Source organism: Simochromis diagramma, unplaced genomic scaffold (assembly GCF_900408965.1).
Source record: "Simochromis diagramma unplaced genomic scaffold, fSimDia1.1 OVJJ01000501.1, whole genome shotgun sequence".
Classification (NCBI taxonomy): Eukaryota; Metazoa; Chordata; class Actinopteri; order Cichliformes; family Cichlidae; genus Simochromis; species Simochromis diagramma.
In genome coordinates this window covers 4,434,964-4,452,970 of record NW_024387320.1, presented here as the reverse complement: position 1 = coordinate 4,452,970, position 18,007 = coordinate 4,434,964, and the positions used below count along the sequence as shown (strand labels likewise).

General features: G+C 41.2%; 1 protein-coding gene across 5 annotated transcripts in view; it reads left to right on the top strand.

Moving 5' to 3' along the window:
* Positions 1-18,007, top strand: part of il1rapl1a (interleukin 1 receptor accessory protein-like 1a) — a 174,620-nt gene that overhangs the window by 9,039 nt on the left and 147,574 nt on the right. For all 5 annotated transcript variants that reach the window (XM_040005297.1, XM_040005295.1, XM_040005299.1 and 2 more), the window contains exon 2: positions 16,662-16,763. In XM_040005297.1, the coding sequence (XP_039861231.1) occupies positions 16,682-16,763 (82 nt within the window). In that variant the 5' untranslated portion in view covers positions 16,662-16,681. The remainder of the gene's footprint in view (positions 1-16,661; positions 16,764-18,007) is intronic.

The following is an 18,007-nucleotide window of genomic DNA, read 5'->3' as shown; positions in this document are numbered from 1 at the left end:
AGTAATGATTGGGCACCAGGGTCTTTAAAACAGTCTTCCAGTTGAGTTTACACAGACGCACAAACGGGGCAGCAACTTAGCGCAACAAACAGCTTCCTTGTCAGATGATGAGCAAAGATTTAAACTTTGGGATGTAGAGAACTCATAATAAACAAACACAAACAAAGGAAGCTGGGTTGTTTTAGTGAAGGGCCACTAGTGTTTGTTGGAGCTGACATTGCAGTGTGTTTTGTCGAAGGTCAATGACATCTATGGGTCTGTTCATCCTGGATATGCTTGTGTGTGTGTGTGTGTGTGTGTGTGTGTGTGTGTGCGCACACATAGAGAGACACACACACACACAGGCCGAGTCAGTCCTGTTCTTGGCTCCAGCAGTGATCTGGCACTTCTCCTAGTTCTGCAGCCCCTGCCATGCATCCCTCTCTCCCTCCCTTTCTCCTGCTGCCTCTCCTCCTCCCATCCCTCTTTTCTCCCTCCATCCACACACCAGTGCAGATCAGCCTGCCCGGGCCTTGCAGGGTGTCAAAAAAAAAAAAAAAGGAAATAAAAGAAAGAGAGCTGACTGGACTTTCACCCCAGCTCTCCCGGTATGCTTTCTCATTTCTGGCTCAGTTTTTAATGCTTTGCTATCATGTGATGGTAATATGGCAGCATTATGTACCCAAAATACAATATGCCACTCAAAAGATGTTGAACACATGGACTGTGAAGAGCTGTGACTAGTTACAGGCTGGAGCTGCAATCAACAAAGTCCATTCATTATTCCTTGGACAAAACCTAGATAACCCCACAGCAGGGATAGACACATGTACCAACACACATATAAGAATACCCTGTCTTAAACTTCTGTTTCAGTTCACATAAATCCTGTAATAAGATTCCATCTGAGATAAGCGGAGTGCTCCCCACAGGGCCCTTTCCCCTCTTGGAGAGAAGCACAGCACTATAGAATGGATACAGCTGTGGTCAGAGAACAATCAATGCTACTGACTCTGTGTGTGTGTGTTTGTGTGTGTGGTTGTAACATGGATTTTAAATACTCTTCAGGAATCACTAGAGAGAGCACATACTAGATATTAAATTTTAACGGCAACCTTGAATTTCCAGTAGCCTGAACAGATTTTTTTTTTTAAAAGCCAGATCTAAACATTTCCATGCTTTATTAGATATGTGGATCACTATATCTGAAAACACTGCACCATTTGCATAAAATAATGGTAATTAATCTCTTATTTTCTTGAAAAAAGAAAAGGCTGCCGGATGTGTGCATTCAGACAAAGAACAAAAAGTATACAGGAGTGCAATGTCCACTTTGGTTTAGCTGAATATTGTCCAGCATCCAAAACATTGATTTTAGAGTCCCATTGCATCATATAGTGCACAGTGGCCAGGTGGAGACAGTCAGGTGAGTATGTTGGGATTCTATAGACGAGAGAGTGAAGGTCACTGAGATGTGCTTATGGGGCATTGCTCACATAAAACAGCTGGGGTAATACAAGGTAGAGTGATGGTGTGTACAGGAAGAGATAACAATGGGAGCACATGTTCAATTAAACATATACCATCCATTGATCCATCCCTAGTCAGTGTGATACCTCCTTTGTGTGTGTATTTAGGTCTGGTTGGCTGCAGGTATTTTACTGCAACACCCAGACGGCTGTCATTGGTTCACTTAATGCTGCTGCACATATATCTTTCTCTGTCGAAACTGACAGTACCTCAGGCTCTTTGTAGGCTGTAAAGTCAAGGAAACAAGACAAGTTCAACTCTGTGACATCCTGCCAGTAGTTTTGGTAACTCACACCTTGGTAAGTTCCTTTTTTTGTTTTTGTGGTGTGCAATCTGGTTCCATTTAGACTGAGCAAAGTCAGTTATTTTCATTTTGATAGCTGATATTGTAATAATTGAAAGCGTGAATTCATTCACATCAGTGGAAACATTTCTTTAAAGGTTGTGTTGAGATGAGGAAGCAGCTTATCACTTGAAACCTTCTGAATGGGTGTTCTCCAGTAGACTTTCTTTGTGTACAGGCTAGGATGAGCTGACCTGCTGCTCTTTGTGGATTTACACAATACAGATAGACAGTACATTGTTTATGCTGTCTTTATATTAGGCACTATAAAGTTAGTATGAAGGTGGAATTCAGTGAATGAATCTAAGCAACATCAGCTTAACTTCAAATTCATCTCTGCTAGACTTAATGTAATCTAACTCTGACCATGAAACCACAGCCACTGTCCACCGGTCACACACAGTCCTTTACTGTGAATAACCACAGTACTGCAAACTACCCTGTTTATCCTGCACTAACCTGCAGACTTTTTCATGCAACCTTTAAATAGCACAGTTAGTCTACAACAGGTTGTTTTGCAGCAAGTTTCACAACATGAAAAAAACATGTCACATGTATAGACCCAATATCTGATTTTAAAGCAAGAGGAATTACATGTAAGCTTTTCCAGTTTATCAAATACCACTGAGCAGTCCTCACCTTTAAATATGACCTCCCTTCTTTCTCTTTTTTTCTCCATTGCGGAGTGAAATTAAGTCTCGTTTTTTTCTCTTCCTGTGAAATATAGTAGCTGGACCTTTAAGCTAGCAACACACTGCCGTCTGATGTTTTTTGAGCTGATAGAAATGTTGCAAATGACTTACTTAAAAAATGTTACTCACTTTATGTTTGCTCCTTTTCAGTAGGGCTAGCTAAATGCTGAAGTACCGTAACCGTAACTTATGGACAGCTGCAGTCGGTCCGATGTTGTGAATAAAAATAATAATAAATAAGTTGAAACATCGGCCCACTTTAAACCCTGACTTTTGGACAGAGTTTTGTCTCTTTCATCTGTTGTTATGTGTCATCCCCTGGTGATTAATACATGAACAGGACTGCCTTTCAGGTGTTACTGTTTAGGCTCAAATTGGTTTGACGTTTGAAGGCTCGCAGTGAAGTGAAATAATAACTCCCTTCAAATGCCCTAAACCAAAAGTAATGAGCCTGTTTTGAAAATATAAGGAATAGAAAGTACAGATATTTTTTTAAAGTGCAGTAAAAGCAAGTAAAAGTTGTCAGAAAAAAATACTCAAGTAAAGTACAGATATCTGAAAATTCTACGTAAGTACAGTAATGAAGCATCTGTACTTTGTTACTTCCCACGTCAATAAATTGCTGGAACCATTCCTCTGAGATTTTAGGCCATATCAATATGACAGTATCAAATCGTTGCAAATTGCAGATTTGTCATCTGCCCATCGTGATGCAAATCTCCCATTCCAACACTGGCACCTGGTGTGGTCTTCTGCTGCTGTAGCCTATCTTCTTCAAGGTTGGAGTGTGCTGAGAGATGCTCTGCTGCATGCCTTGGTTTTAACAAGTTGTTATTCGAGTTACTCTTGCCTTCTTATCAGCGCAAAGCAGTCTGGCCTCATCAGGCCTCTGAGGTATTTTCACACAGAGAACTGCTGCTCACTGGACATTTTCTCTTTTGCAGACCATTTTCTGTAAACCGCAGATATGGTTGTGTGGAAAAAACCTCAGTTGATCAGCAGTTTCTATTATAATTTTGCTTTGAGTTCCTGCAATGTGATTGACTGATTTTGCATTAATGAGCAGTGTATCTAAAAAAGTGGCCAGTAAGCATATAAATCAAGGCAAGATGCCATTCAGAGAACTATGGAAGCCACAAAAAAAAAAAGGATCGTAACTCGAAATTTTGAGTTATTTTCTCAAAATTTCGACTTATTAACTCCAAATTTTGAGAAAAGTAACTCGAAATTTTGAGTTAGCGCTGCCATTTCAGTAATCTACGTGAAGGACGTCATTTCCTTGTTACCCGGAAGCTGAAGCCCTCAGGTACAAATGCTACAGCCAAGCTACTGGTATTACATCCAGTCATGAATGCACAGATTGCTGAGTATTTTCAAAAATGATGAAATTCTTGTGTTATTAGCTGAATCACATGGCGTTACTATCAGCAAACATACTCGCGAAAGTGCCAATTTGTTGCGATCAGGTTTTGACTGCTCGTTACTCTGCGCCATATGTTTCCGGGTAACAAGAAAGTGACCTAATTCAGGTAGATTACTGATTGGCAGAGCTAACTCGAAATTTTGAGTTATTAACTCGAAATTTTGAGAAAAGTAACTCGAAATTTCGGGTTATGTTTCTCGAAATTTCAAGAAAATAACTCAAAATTTTGAGTTATGGATACTTGTTTTTGATACTTTTTTGTGGCGGAAAAGGGCTTCCATAGAGAACGAACTGGAAACGTTTCAAAATACTTTGACAGATTTAAAACAAAATAAGGTTTCTAGACTAGATATGCACATTTTACTTCAGTTATACTTCAGTTAAAATACTGAACCGTGCACTGGACTATACGGAGATGATGAGATGAAGTGTATGTTTATGCAGCTGTGAAGACCTTGCATACGTACACATAAAAAATGTTCTTCTAATAAAAAGTGTTTGATATTACTTTTAAATAGCAGGATAAACACACGAGCATGCTGGAAAACAACCACGGCTAGATGTTTCTTGAAATGTTTTTCGCAACAGCATGCTTGTTATAATTTATGATGCTCTGATCCAAATACAATTGATTATGCAACTTACAGTTGGATTTTTCATTGGAGATATCTTTCTTATCTGTTGTAATTCTTCTCAACCCCCGCTTCCTTATTTCTTCCACTTTCCTCTCCATTTCTTTTAGTTCTCTCTATTCCCAGCCTGTCCTTAGTCAAGCAGAGAATCGATTTTTAAACAGGCAGGACTCTGGGGACCGAGCAGAGAACCATTATTGGCCTCGTTTAGGCTCCATTGCTACTACGATGGCTTCTCCAGACAATAGGACAGACTGTCATGGATACCAAATCGTAAATGCACATTCCAGGTGAAAACCGCTCAGGCCAGCATTTCCTTTCCTCAAGGAGCTTAGTTTTAAAGGGAAAAAAATAGACATATACAGTCTTTTTAAACGACTGCAATGCCTCTCTACACCCCATGTCACAATCAAAAGCAAGATAGGATGGGAATATAGCAAATGTATAGTCTTTTTTCCCGCGCTGCAAGCTACCTTTTTACCTTTCCAGCGCTGCCTTAGTTTTTGTGGAATTGCAACATATGGTGATGTGTTTCTACTGCAGCGGCTGCTGATTCCTCATCGGGCACGCTGCGCTCCTGTACAGCAGCTGCATGTCTGTCAGGCAGCTGAAGCGTGCAGATCCAATCAAAGTCCTCATTTTCTATCTCGGTTTGAAAGTTTCCATGAAAGCTTCTGTGGCAAACCTTTTTCATGACAGACGTTTTATCTTGTCACAGTCAAGAGAGCACAGGTGGAATTAACAATCCCTCACTTCCATTAATTGTCCCCATAGTTCATGACAGTGAACCAGCATGCACAAAAGCAGCACCTCGCTTATTTGGAATTGAACCATCATTACTATACACGCCTGGATTGTGTAATAGAGTCCCAACTTGCATGTTTTCCTTCACACTTTTGTTTTTCACACTGAGAAACAGAGAAAAAAACCTGAATTTGAGAAAATTTTCTATGACTGTCTCTCTCTCATAATTCTCAAAGTCTTTTACCTAGAGGAGAAAGTGTTTTGTTTGAGTTGTCGCACTTTTAGACAAGTGTGTTGACACTTTAATATATACTTGGATGTCCTCTAACTTCAGATGTCAATATCAGACTGCAGTTTGGCAGATGAAGGATATTATGCTCCATGCCTAAAAAAATCAGAATCAATTTAAGCAAATCAATAACCATTTGGGGATATTTTTATTCACTTAAGTTGATGAGAGGATACAATTTAGCAGGTACTTGACTAGAATCTATTGCTGTTGCCTGGCTACATGACTCAGGTATCATGAGAAATTAAATTTTTGTGTTGATTATACAATAATAATAATAATAATAATAATAATAATAATAATATGAAGAACTTTATTAATTCCTTACATGCGGACTAGAGGGATCTTATTCCAGTTAAAAGTCCTTTTTTAAGCCGGCCAGTTACCAGGTTAGTGTCCTATTGTGTTTTAGACCTTTTGCAACCTAGGAACATATCAGCTAATCTGCTGACTAAGCCTCTGGGGTAGCCGGGCCAAGGCCTTCTCCTCTGTGCACCAGTCACTTTTTTTTATCAATGGAAACAAATTTTTAAAATCTAATTAAAATGAAAAAAAAGAAGAAAGAAAAACTCTTTTTTGAGTACAGTTAATAGTTGCACTTTGGCAAATTCATTCCACCCTTGGCTCTTTGCTAACCACATGCAGCTAAAATGTACAATAGTGCAACTGGTCTGTAAAACTTGGACTATAAGAAGACTGTAAATAGAAACCAAACATGATATATCAAATATCTTGTCCCCTGGCTACAAATTCTGCATTGTTGTATACAGATATGCATTTATATAGATTAAACATGACATGCCTCATTGGCATTAAGTCACCATTTGTTGCTTTTTTTTTTATTTGTAAAATAGATTTAACAGCGTACTGTTTTGAAAGAGTTACTGATAATTGCTTTACATTTCAGCATGCATATTTACTATTATAAACTAAAAAAAACGTGTTTGCAATGAGGAAAGAATATGTTAAATATAACATAACGCCTACAGAGTTCACTGAACTGCGCTGAATCTTCACTGATGCCAGAACAAACTGTGCACATTTGAGCTTGTTCTTGCAATGTAGCAATTAGAGCAATAACAAATCAGAATAATATAATAGCCACCCATCCATCCACAACCTGGACAGGTTGCCTATGGTGCAGAGTAAAAAGTACTTTAGATGAAACTTGTCAAATATCACATCAAAACATAAAGGCACAACATTCATCCATATTTAAAATGTTCTATGTTTGTGTGCACACCCCAGTTTGTTTACCATTCTGTGGAAGTGGTGTGCTTGCATTTGCCAGTGTTTTTAGTCTACCTGTGTGTCAGTTGTGGTCCAGCAGCCCCAGTGGGGTGTGTACACTAAATGGGTGAGGAGCGCGTTGGCCCCTGCTCTCCATCAAAGGCAGCATTGACTAGAAGCATAAGGGCGTCTCTGTGGCCAGTCATCCTTGGACAGCTGACAATGGCCTGGGCATGGGAGACCTGGCTGAAAGCAATCAACAACTGCAGGAAAATGCTTCTCTGCTGGTGGAATGTGTGTGAAGTCAGACCTCAACAACCCACGGCCTTTACTCTTGACCGATCATGAGCAAACGGCTTTAGTTTGCCTTGAAGCTCTTCTAATTAATTATATACACAGCACTGCATTTTATGTGCTTGAATGTGCTCTTTACGTGCATGTGCAGTCTCCGTGTGTTTATGTTCGAAGTTCAGAGAACAGCAGGGGTGTGGATTGGCTCAGGATCGTGTGGTAATTAATCTCACTCAGTGAAGAGGTGCGTGTTGGGACTGAGGCAGGGCATAGCTCACAGCACCTTGCTCGTTAGCTCTAACCACCTATGGCCAGCCTCTGGAGATTAACGAGGGCTGGTCATGGTCAAAAGCGGTCAAATGTGTTTCAACGAAAGCTCACCCGGTGTACCACCAAGCTTATTTTTTATTCCGAGGCAGTGATTCACATTACAACTGCACAATGCCGCTCATGGGGCCTGACTCACACTGTGACACATCTGGCAAACAGCAGAGCAAACACACATGTGCGCGCAGATGCCACATTGAGCAGCATGAGGAACAGGTAAACATACAGTAAGCATAGTTACAGTATGCTGTGCCATTTACTAGCTATCCCAGCATGAATCTCTTTGACACAGTGACACATAGAAACACCTATGACTCATTCAGTTGTGCTTGTCTTGTTCATCTTCATCTGGCTGCTCTGCTTGCTGGTGTCGCATTTGATGTTAGCGTAGCTAAATCTACAGATGAAGAGAAATAACGATGAAAGTTAGAGAGCTGCATTTGCACGCAAATTCACATTCATTTTTTAAATAATTTAGACTTTCTCTTTAATTTAATTGAATTCAGTGTTGAACCTGCTTCCTGTTATCAGTAATGTCAGTCAGTTTATTTATCTCTAAGAGGGTAGCTTCAAAGGTAATTTTACAGTCACTGGCTGCTGATGCTCATAAATAATGCAGAGTTTTATAGAATAGATGGTGGTATACAAATACTAATATATATATATATAGCAGCAGTGATCAGTGAGATGCTTGGCTACAAGTTGAACAGCCACAAGGGGCAGTACCCTCCATGGAGAAGGAGGCTAGAGGGCAAGATCAAAGTAGCACAGAGGGAGGTTAGCCAACTAACGGAGTTGCAGAAAGGTGCGACAAAGAAGGTGCATAAGAAATACAGCAAGCTGTCCATACCTGAGGCCTTGGAAACTGCCAAGCAAAGACTCACAGCCTTGGCCAGCCGCTTGAGGAGGTACACCAGAGAGATAGAAGGCAGGAGAATAAACCAGCTGTTCTCCACAGAACCAGCAAAGGTGTACTCTCAGTGGCAAGGGAACAATAATAAGAGAACAGCACCACCAAGGCTGGAGACGGAGCAATACTGGAAGAGCATATGGGAGAAAGACGCAACCCATAACGGCAATGCTCAGTGGCTAGTGGATCTGAGGGCAGACCACAGCGACCTCCCTGAACAGGGTCCAGTAACCATCACAGTGGCAGATATCCAAGAAAGGGTCTCCAGTATGAAGAGTTGGACAGCACCAGGGCCCGACATGGTTCACGCCTACTGGCTAAAGAAGCTGACTGCACTCCACGAGCGTCTGGCAGCACAAATGAACCAGCTGCTAGTTAACGAGAGACACCCGGAATGGCTAACCGAAGGTCGGACGGTCCTGATCCCCAAGGACCCCAAGAAGGGACCGGTCCCCTCCCACTACCGACCAATAACCTGCCTCAGTACTACATGGAAGCTCCTGTCAGGCATCATATCGGCTAAGATGAACAGGCACATGGGTCAATACATGAGCGGGACACAGAAAGGGATTGGCAAGAATACCAGAGGCGCAAAACACCAGCTACTGGTAGACAGAACAGTCAGCCGAGACTGCAAGACCAGACTGACCAACCTGTGCACTGCCTGGATTGATTACAAGAAGGCCTATGACTCAATGCCCCACAGCTGGATACTGGAATGCCTAGAATTGTACAAGATCAATGGGACCCTAAGAGCCTTCATCAGGAACTCAATGGGGATGTGGCGTACAACACTAGAGGCCAACTCCAAGCCCATAGTACAAGTCACCATCAAGTGCGGGATCTACCAAGGAGATGCTCTGTCCCCACTGCTGTTCTGCATAGGCCTGAACCCCCTCAGTGAGATCATTAACAAGACTGGCTACGGATACCGACTACGGAACGGAGCAGTTGTCAGCCACCTCCTGTACATGGATGACATCAAGCTGTATGCCAAGAGTGAACGAGACATCGATTCACTGATCCACACTACCAGGCTATACAGCAATGACATTGGAATGTCGTTCGGACTGGAGAAGTGTAGTCGGATGGTAACAAAGAGAGGGAAGGTAGTCAGAACTGAGGGGATTGAACTACCAGAAGGCAACATTGCAGACATAGAGGACAGTTACAAGTACCTGGGGATCCCGCAGGCAAATGGGAACCATGAAGAGGCCGCTAGAAAGGCTGCAACCACCAAGTACCTGCAGAGGGTCAGGCAAGTCCTGAGGAGTCAGCTGAATGGTAAGAACAAGATCCGGGCCATCAACACGTACGCCCTGCCCGTGATCAGGTACCCTGCTGGGGTAATAGGCTGGCCAAAGGAGGAGATAGAAGCCACTGACATAAAGACAAGAAAGCTCCTTACCATGCATGGAGGGTTTCACCCCAAGTCCAGCACCCTGAGGCTGTACGCTAAGCGGAAGGAAGGGGGCCGGGGACTGGTGAGTGTCAGCACCACAGTCCAGGATGAGACAACGAACATCCAAGAATACATTGGGAAGATGGCCCCAACTGACCGAGTGCTCAGTGAATACCTCAGGCAGCAGAAACCCAAGAAAGAGGAGGGAGACGAGGAACCATCATGGAAGGACAGGCCCCTGCACGGTATGTACCACCAGCAGATAGAGGAGGTGGCTGATATCCAGAAATCCTACCAGTGGCTGGACAAAGCTGGACTGAAAGACAGCACAGAGGCACTAATCATGGCAGCACAAGAACAAGCTCTGAGTACAAGATCCATAGAGGCTGGGGTCTATCACACCAGGCAAGACCCCAGGTGCAGGCTGTGTAAAGATGCCCCAGAGACAATCCAGCACATAACAGCAGGGTGCAAGATGCTAGCAGGCAAGGCATACATGGAACGCCATAACCAAGTGGCCGGCATAGTGTACAGGAACATCTGTGCCGAGTATAACCTGGAAGTCCCGAGGTCAAAATGGGAGATGCCCCCAAGGGTGGTGGAGAATGACCGAGCTAAGATCCTGTGGGACTTCCAGATACAGACGGACAAAATGGTGGTGGCTAACCAACCGGGCATAGTGGTGGTAGACAAACAGAAGAAGACGGCTGTAGTGATCGATGTAGCGGTTCCGAATGACAGCAATATCAGGAAGAAGGAACACGAGAAGCTGGAGAAATACCAAGGGCTCAGAGAAGAGCTCGAGAGGATGTGGAGGGTGAAGGTAATGGTGGTCCCCGTGGTAATCGGAGCACTAGGTGCGGTGACTCCCAAGCTAGGCGAGTGGCTCCAGCAGATCCCGGGAATAACATCGGAGATCTCTGTCCAGAAGAGCGCAGTCCTGGGAACAGCTAAGATACTGCGCAGGACCCTCAAGCTCCCAGGCCTCTGGTAGAGGACCCGAGCTTGAAGGATAAACCACCCGCAGGGGCGTGCTGGGTGTTTTATATATATATATGTATGCACACATTTCCATACACAACATCAGGGTTATGATCTGTATATAGATAAGAAATCTCATTTAATATTACGCAGTTATTACTCATGTAATATTAATCAAAAGCACTTGGCCTGTTTTTGTGTGTGTGTGTGTGTGTGTGTGTGTGAGAGAGAAAGATTAAACCCTTGTATTTGCAGCAGTGGGATTCACTCATGATCTATTCCTGAGAATAAATTGTCCTACCTGCACTTAGCAGAGACAGATAATGAGAGACCCTTGTGCTCTTTCTTGAAGAACTCGTCGTAATCAACATCATACCTTGTTGGATAAATAGTCTAGGTTGAATTTGCCTCTTTAAATGTTCACTTTTACATATGTTATCTGTTTCACATTTTCACTTGGACCGTCTATTTTGTTATATTAGAAACAGTAGACGACATAATGTAGAAGTTAGAGCTAAAGGGAAGCAGCGGGGATAACTCCATAACTCCACGGACGCAACAAGATTTGGTCAGAGTCACGTCTTATGATCTACTTTACCTAAGACCACAGCGTGCTCTGCCTTCAAATTAGATTAAATCTCTAAATCACATGATCAATCACCCATGGCTTTCTATGCCAAGATGGCGGCGTTTTCCTTCTCTCTCTTAAGATGGCACAACTTCATCCTATATCAGCAAGGTGTTTTTGGCCTGTAATTACGTGAATTTGTGTGCACTGCCTTGAGAGATAAGAAAAAATTGGAAATGAGAATAACATACTAAGGTCTGATGGAAGCACACACGCAGACACACATAGACAACATGAACAGAACAATGGGGGGTGTTAGCAACCAATAGCCTGAGGTGATAATTGAATTTGGGAGGAGATACTGCTATCCCGTAAGATACAGTCCCGTAACAATGGCAACAGACACTAAATTCCTCTGCTACTTTGTCAGGGGTGAGTCAGAAGGTGGTGGAGGGCCATGCACCTCATTTTCTGGTAAAAAACAGCAGGCAAACGGCATGTGTGCTACTGTGGGTGATGATGTGTGCATGCTTCATGCATCGCTGAAGCGTGGATCTCACGCCATGCCTCTGTGTGTGCCTCCTCAAACACACCTGCTCCTGACGCCTCAGAGAAAAAGCTTGGCTCTTAACTATACAAGCAACAGAGCAGTGTCATATTAGAATAAACGGATAGTACATATTGTGATTCACTTACATACTGTACTTTTATATATTTTTAATTTTTAAAACCATGAAACGTTTTTTATTGGGCACTTTGAAATTACCTTTCGAGCTTTTTTCTTGTCCTGGATGTTATATAGCTTAATACATTCAGAAGAAGTCGGTCAGGCTAAGAAATGTTTACCTTGTATTAGAGATGGCACGATACCACTTTTTTATGTCCGATACCGATACCGATATCATAAATTTGGATATCTGCCGATACCGATATGAATCCGATATAGTGTTTTTTAATCAACAAAACTGTTTTTTTTAAATATCTTGCTGCATTTTGTATAAGTTCATACTCAAGTTTAAAACAACAACTACACTAAAGCTATTCTGTTATACCTGTATGCAAAAAGAAATATTTCATAGTTCAGCAATACTGATCAATCTAATAAACTTAAACCTACACCATCCTCCCTATTCTGGTATTTTAAAGAGTACTTAGCATAAATATTAAGCAACCTAACTAATAGGGTTCCAACTCCCAGCAACAACAAAAATAAATAAATAAAAAATAGGGAACCACCCCTCACGCTCCACCTCATGATGCTTAATCGACGTAATCAACCTTAATTTGATGCAGTGTGAAAAAAAATGCACAGAAATCAATTATTTTTCAAGAAATATTAAATAGATTCAACATCTTTCTTCAACAAAATTGCAGACTGCACAGATGGTACCTTCCCAAAGGAAAAAGTACTATAGCTTACTAGGGTATATATATTAGACTTAATAGTTACTATATACAGTAATGGACTTCTATTCATTTTACATCAAATTAAAACTTTGGGTGTCAGATAATTATTTATTAAAAGCTAGACATTTTAAATGAGAATAAGAAAGAAAAGTATGTCTTTGTGCTGCCTTTTCCCTGTTAATGCCCTATCGGCCCCCCTGGCTAAACTTTGCTAGATCCGCCCCTGCACAGTTACCAGCGTCAGCTACGTAGAAAAAGATCCTCGAGTAGAAAGTAATATTAAATAAATTCTAACAACAGCTTATCAAGCTTAAACGTGCTGCGTTGTTCAGCCGCTGGTTTCCTCTTTCTGGTGCAAAGTGGGCCAAAAGCAAACTAGAGACACGGACTCCCTACAGAAAAGCCGATCAGCTGATCGTTAAGCAGTTTCATGATTGAAGTAGCAGCAGGAGAGCAAGAGGCAGTCGCTCCATATATCGTTTGTTAAGCTTAACGCAGGACTGCTTTACAAACATTCAGAGATGGACTTACACACTTGCTTTACTTCTCTCGGGGATAACTTTGTCGGAGATGAAATGCCGGGTTGCTAGCGAAGCTCCACATGCTATCCAGACCACCGACAGGTCCCGCATGCCACAGCCGCTCTATCACGTGATGCATACTGCTCCGACGTGCTAACGTTCTGAGGTGAGTTACGGCGTGTTGCAAGTTTTGTGAGGTGCTTTCGTGATATTTAATGGATCGGATTACATTTTTTATTTTTCTCCGATATCCGATCCAGTAATTTAGGTCAGTATCGGACCGATACGTAATATCGGATCGGTCCATCTCTACCTTGTATGTTTAAGTCAAACTCAAGCTTTCTTTGTTTTGGGACACTAACCATAAAAGTCTTATGGTGTAAGTTTCCACTGAGCATCATAAAATGATGAATGAAGCGTCGAGGATTGCAAAAACATTTAATAGAGTCTACACTAAGGTAGTCAAAGAGCTGCTTTATTGAGTTTACATGCAGATGTCTAATGTGTGTAGTTTCACTCAGTCATCAGTCTGTCCTAAAAAGCACGCTGAGAATCTGTCCTGTGGACCGTTCTTGTTTTTAAGTTCCTTTTTTAGCTCTTTTGTGTTGGGTTAAACAGAGGTGACAGGAAATGAGGTGGGTTTTGGGTGTTTGTATGGTTTGTTAGGGGCTGCATGTGAAATGCACAATCCTTCTCTGTGTGTGAGGATAGCAGGCTGGTGATGTCATGGCTGGCAAGGCCCAAACTGAGATTGTGAAGGCGTAACGCGACCGGGATTCAGAGCAGGGTCACTAACATTGTTCTGTTGAATTAGGCTGTAATGGAGGGGCACCTCCCCATACTGCACAAACCCGCCTGCCAATCGTTTTGTTTAGTGAATCAACTTTTTACAACTAATTACAGTTTTGTTTTCTTTTTTGTGCCCGATGCCAACGATTGAGAGCTTAAAGCAAAAATATTAACAGGAATTATGGGACGATAGAGACCAGAGTTTAACTGATCAATTTATGGTTACATGGTGCTCATTTTAGCCTCCATGACAGTTGATATAGCAGAATGCTTTAACACTGAATACCAAGCTGATCACATGACTGCAGACCGCAGAAATACAGTGAGGACACAAAACGAAAGAGAGACAGCAAGCTAACTATAGAGTAGAAAAAAGAAAGGTACAGTATGTAAATAAACTACCACGCTGTGACAGTATTGAAATCTTTCTCTGTGCATGTGGTCCCTTGACTTTTCAGTTTTTTACCTTTTTTGTTTATTTTTTAGCTTCGTCTCCCTTGCTGTTTTAAACTTAAACAGTATCGCTGCATTAGTTGTGGAATACATTTATCTTTAAAGAGGTATAAAGTCATTAAGACTACTATAGTCTGGGGATATATTTCAGATAGGTGATTACATAACCATAAACCATCATGGAGTTACAGCTGAGGCTAAAAACACACATTCACAACTCTCCAGCTTATTGCCATTAAAGAAACAAAAAAAGGAGGAGCAAATCAGCTGTGGTGTTTCACAGGAATTTTATTGGCATAATGGTGTTTATTGACTGAGAGTTGTTTCCTAGCAGAATGTGATTGAGGAGCAGAGAAAGAGTTCTTTTTTAAAGTAGGCGCTGTGAGTGCCGTGTAAACACACGCTGAGAGAGGCCCCTTTCATTAGCTATGCTAATCTGCAGGGCACGTGACTAGCTGTGGATTCCAAGGTCCCTCCTGGCTCTGTCTCTCTTAGTTTTTGTCTTCAAAGAGCCTATCTTTTCATTTCAGGTTCATTGGGTCAGTTCCGTGTGTGTTGTTTTATTCATTTCTATGCAGTTTGATTGAAAGAAACATTATCGAGCTATTGCTCAATCTTCCCATCCTGTCCTAAAGAATTTTGGTTATCTGGTACTAAAGACATACTCCTACACAAGTAGATATAAGAGTTTCTTTGCACCACGGAGTCAACTCTCACCCCTCCTTTGTTATCCGTGCTTCAAAAGAAACAACACGAGGGATTTCTGTCTACCTTTGGATAAAACATAGGAAAAAGGAACTAGCAAGGAATAAAAAAAAATAAAAAATCTTAGACGTGAAAGAAATTGAGCATTTTGGGAATTAGATTTCACATTCTTGCCATGAGTCAGACATAGTAATAGGGAAGCAGAAGCCAGCAGCTGGCTAACTTAGCACTAGACTTAAAATAAGGCATAAGCTCCTTTATATTTCACTAACATTTCATTAACGGTTCATAAATATGTTTTATCTTATGTCATGCCATTAAAAAGTCTAAAACGAATGGAAATAGGAGACACTTTAGAAGCTTCTGGTCTAAAACAATGTTGATCTTAAGGAAATTATAATTTCATTATAATTTAAACAAGGCTTTCTTGTCCAAAATGTCATCCTCCTAACAGCTATCAGGTCAGCAGCAGCTTGCTGGGGGTTTGAGTCAAATTATATTTTAGCCAGAAGCTAAACAAACACATTTCGAGACCATGCAAATGCACTCTATTTTGCACCTTGCATGTTTACCACAGTTCTGTAAGCATTCATATTTAGGCATGCAAAAAGGGGGTTTTAAGATTATCCTAATCCTAAACATGTCAGTGGCAAATTGGGTGATGCTAACAGGTTAAATGGTAACTAATTTACTTCCCAATTGTGATTCTTGTTTGATGTCTCGAAAAATTTATTACATAGATGAATATTGCCATGAGTATAACCTTTAAGCTAATAAACAGTTTATTTTTAAATTTATACAACAGCTGCAGCACTATTTCAGGACCTGGCTATTAAGGGGTAATTACTACATGTTAGATTATGTCATTTACTCAGAGAAGATGAGAGGTAGAGAGCGAGTCACCTCCATTAATTAATATAATAAGCGTCGATATAAGGGGTATAGGTGGGATATTTCCTACATCACTTTGAGTCAGAAGGTAATCATTTTAAATTGCCTTAAGCTCCCACCTCCTCCCAACCCTCTCGGTTTTTAATGAAAATGGCGATTAAAACTGGTCGTTCTTACACATGTAATTATTTCTTTATTGATTTGTCAGCATCTTATGGAATGGTGTTTCATAAAATATATCCCTTTAATGATAACTCGTCTGAATTTCAACCACGAAAGAAAATCAAGAATGACCCCCCCATACCCCCCCAGGGGAATGTGGAAATTGGTACGTTGATTTAAGTGTGTGAGTATGTTTAAGTTGGTGTGCAAATATTTGCACAAAAGTGTGTGTGTGTGCACGCTCTCTGTAGTTTTTGCAGAACATCCCTCTGCACTGACACTTACTCTTGTCTAGTAGTACAAAGAGGTACTTGATCTCATGTAATGGCAGTGACTGATGGCTCTTTCTCTCTCTCCTGCCATCCCTATTCTCCCTCCTTCGCTCTTTTTAGGCTGTGAGGACGGGGGGAAGATGAGACCTCCCAGCCCTCTGATGATCCTGCTGTACATCACCCTGTCCAAGAGTGTAAAGGTGGTCTCTAAGAGAGGCTCAGGTATTTTACTCCTATTTCTTATGTGCATGCACAGCCTCTGTGTCGCTGTTTTCATGCATGTGTGTGAGTAGACTCCAATGTTTACAACTGCTAATATTAATGGTTGGCGCCACTGGCTGATTTAATTTGAAGACTTATAGTCAATTTTTATGATTAAATTGTTTTGTGTAGTTGTTTGTTAAGTTCTGTCGGTGCTAAATATCAATATTCGAGAATTTATGTTGCAGTTATTATGACTATTAGACTGTGTTCAGCCTGTGAAAATGTATTGTTTCTTGATAATAATTGAAAATAATCCACCACTTAATTCTGCAGTTGTCAAAAACTGGTAATAGATAGGTAATTGCTAAGAATCTAACAATGGAAAGCAGTTCCTGCTTTTATTTTTTTGTATTTGTCTCTAAGGTGAGGAGTAGGGCTGCCACAAACGATTATTTTGATAGTCGACTAGTCACCGATTATTTTTGCGATTAGTCGACTAATCAGATCATGCATCCACTGGACGTAAAACTACAGCTTATTGCACCAGCAGCATCTGCTCTTATATAACTATCATTAGCTTACAGCTTTAAGTGTTTAAGGTATGTGCTAACTAAAAATAAAGACAAGATGATAGTTTATTACATTTTAATGAAATTTGCAGATTGTTTCGGTGAAGTTTAATAAACTCCTTGCTACACCGGAGTATATTCTCGAACATCTCACACTTCTGATAATCAGTTGTCTGCTTGACGTTTATTCAGCTGTGTAAAAACTATAACTTTAATCTCAGCCAAACCGATTTACTCAGGAACAAATAAAATACTAAAAAAGGCCAAACAATAACATTTTTAAGTTATCTAAGTGACTTTTATATGTTTAACCTGAGTAGCGAAAGACGGCAGTGGGTTTGAAAACGATTTGCTGGGAGTCCGGTGTTCTCACCGGGTCTAGTAAGCCTTGCCCCCGGCTAGCTATCGAGCTAGTGGGTAACAGATGTCTCCGAAAACGTTGGAGCGCCTTTGAAAATATGTGGTGTCTTGATAAACTGAGCAGATATTTGAGGTTTACACAGTTACATTCTCGCCTGAAAATATGTTAAACGTTTATTTTGTGACCCAGAAAGAATAATAAGAGCAATATTAAAACTAAGTAGCTGCCGCCATTGTTGGAAACTGAGCTGGGCTGCGCTATGGATTCTGGGCAGTGTTGCCAACTCCTCAGTAAGGAAAATCGCTATTGGTTGTCCTAAAAGTCGCTAGAAG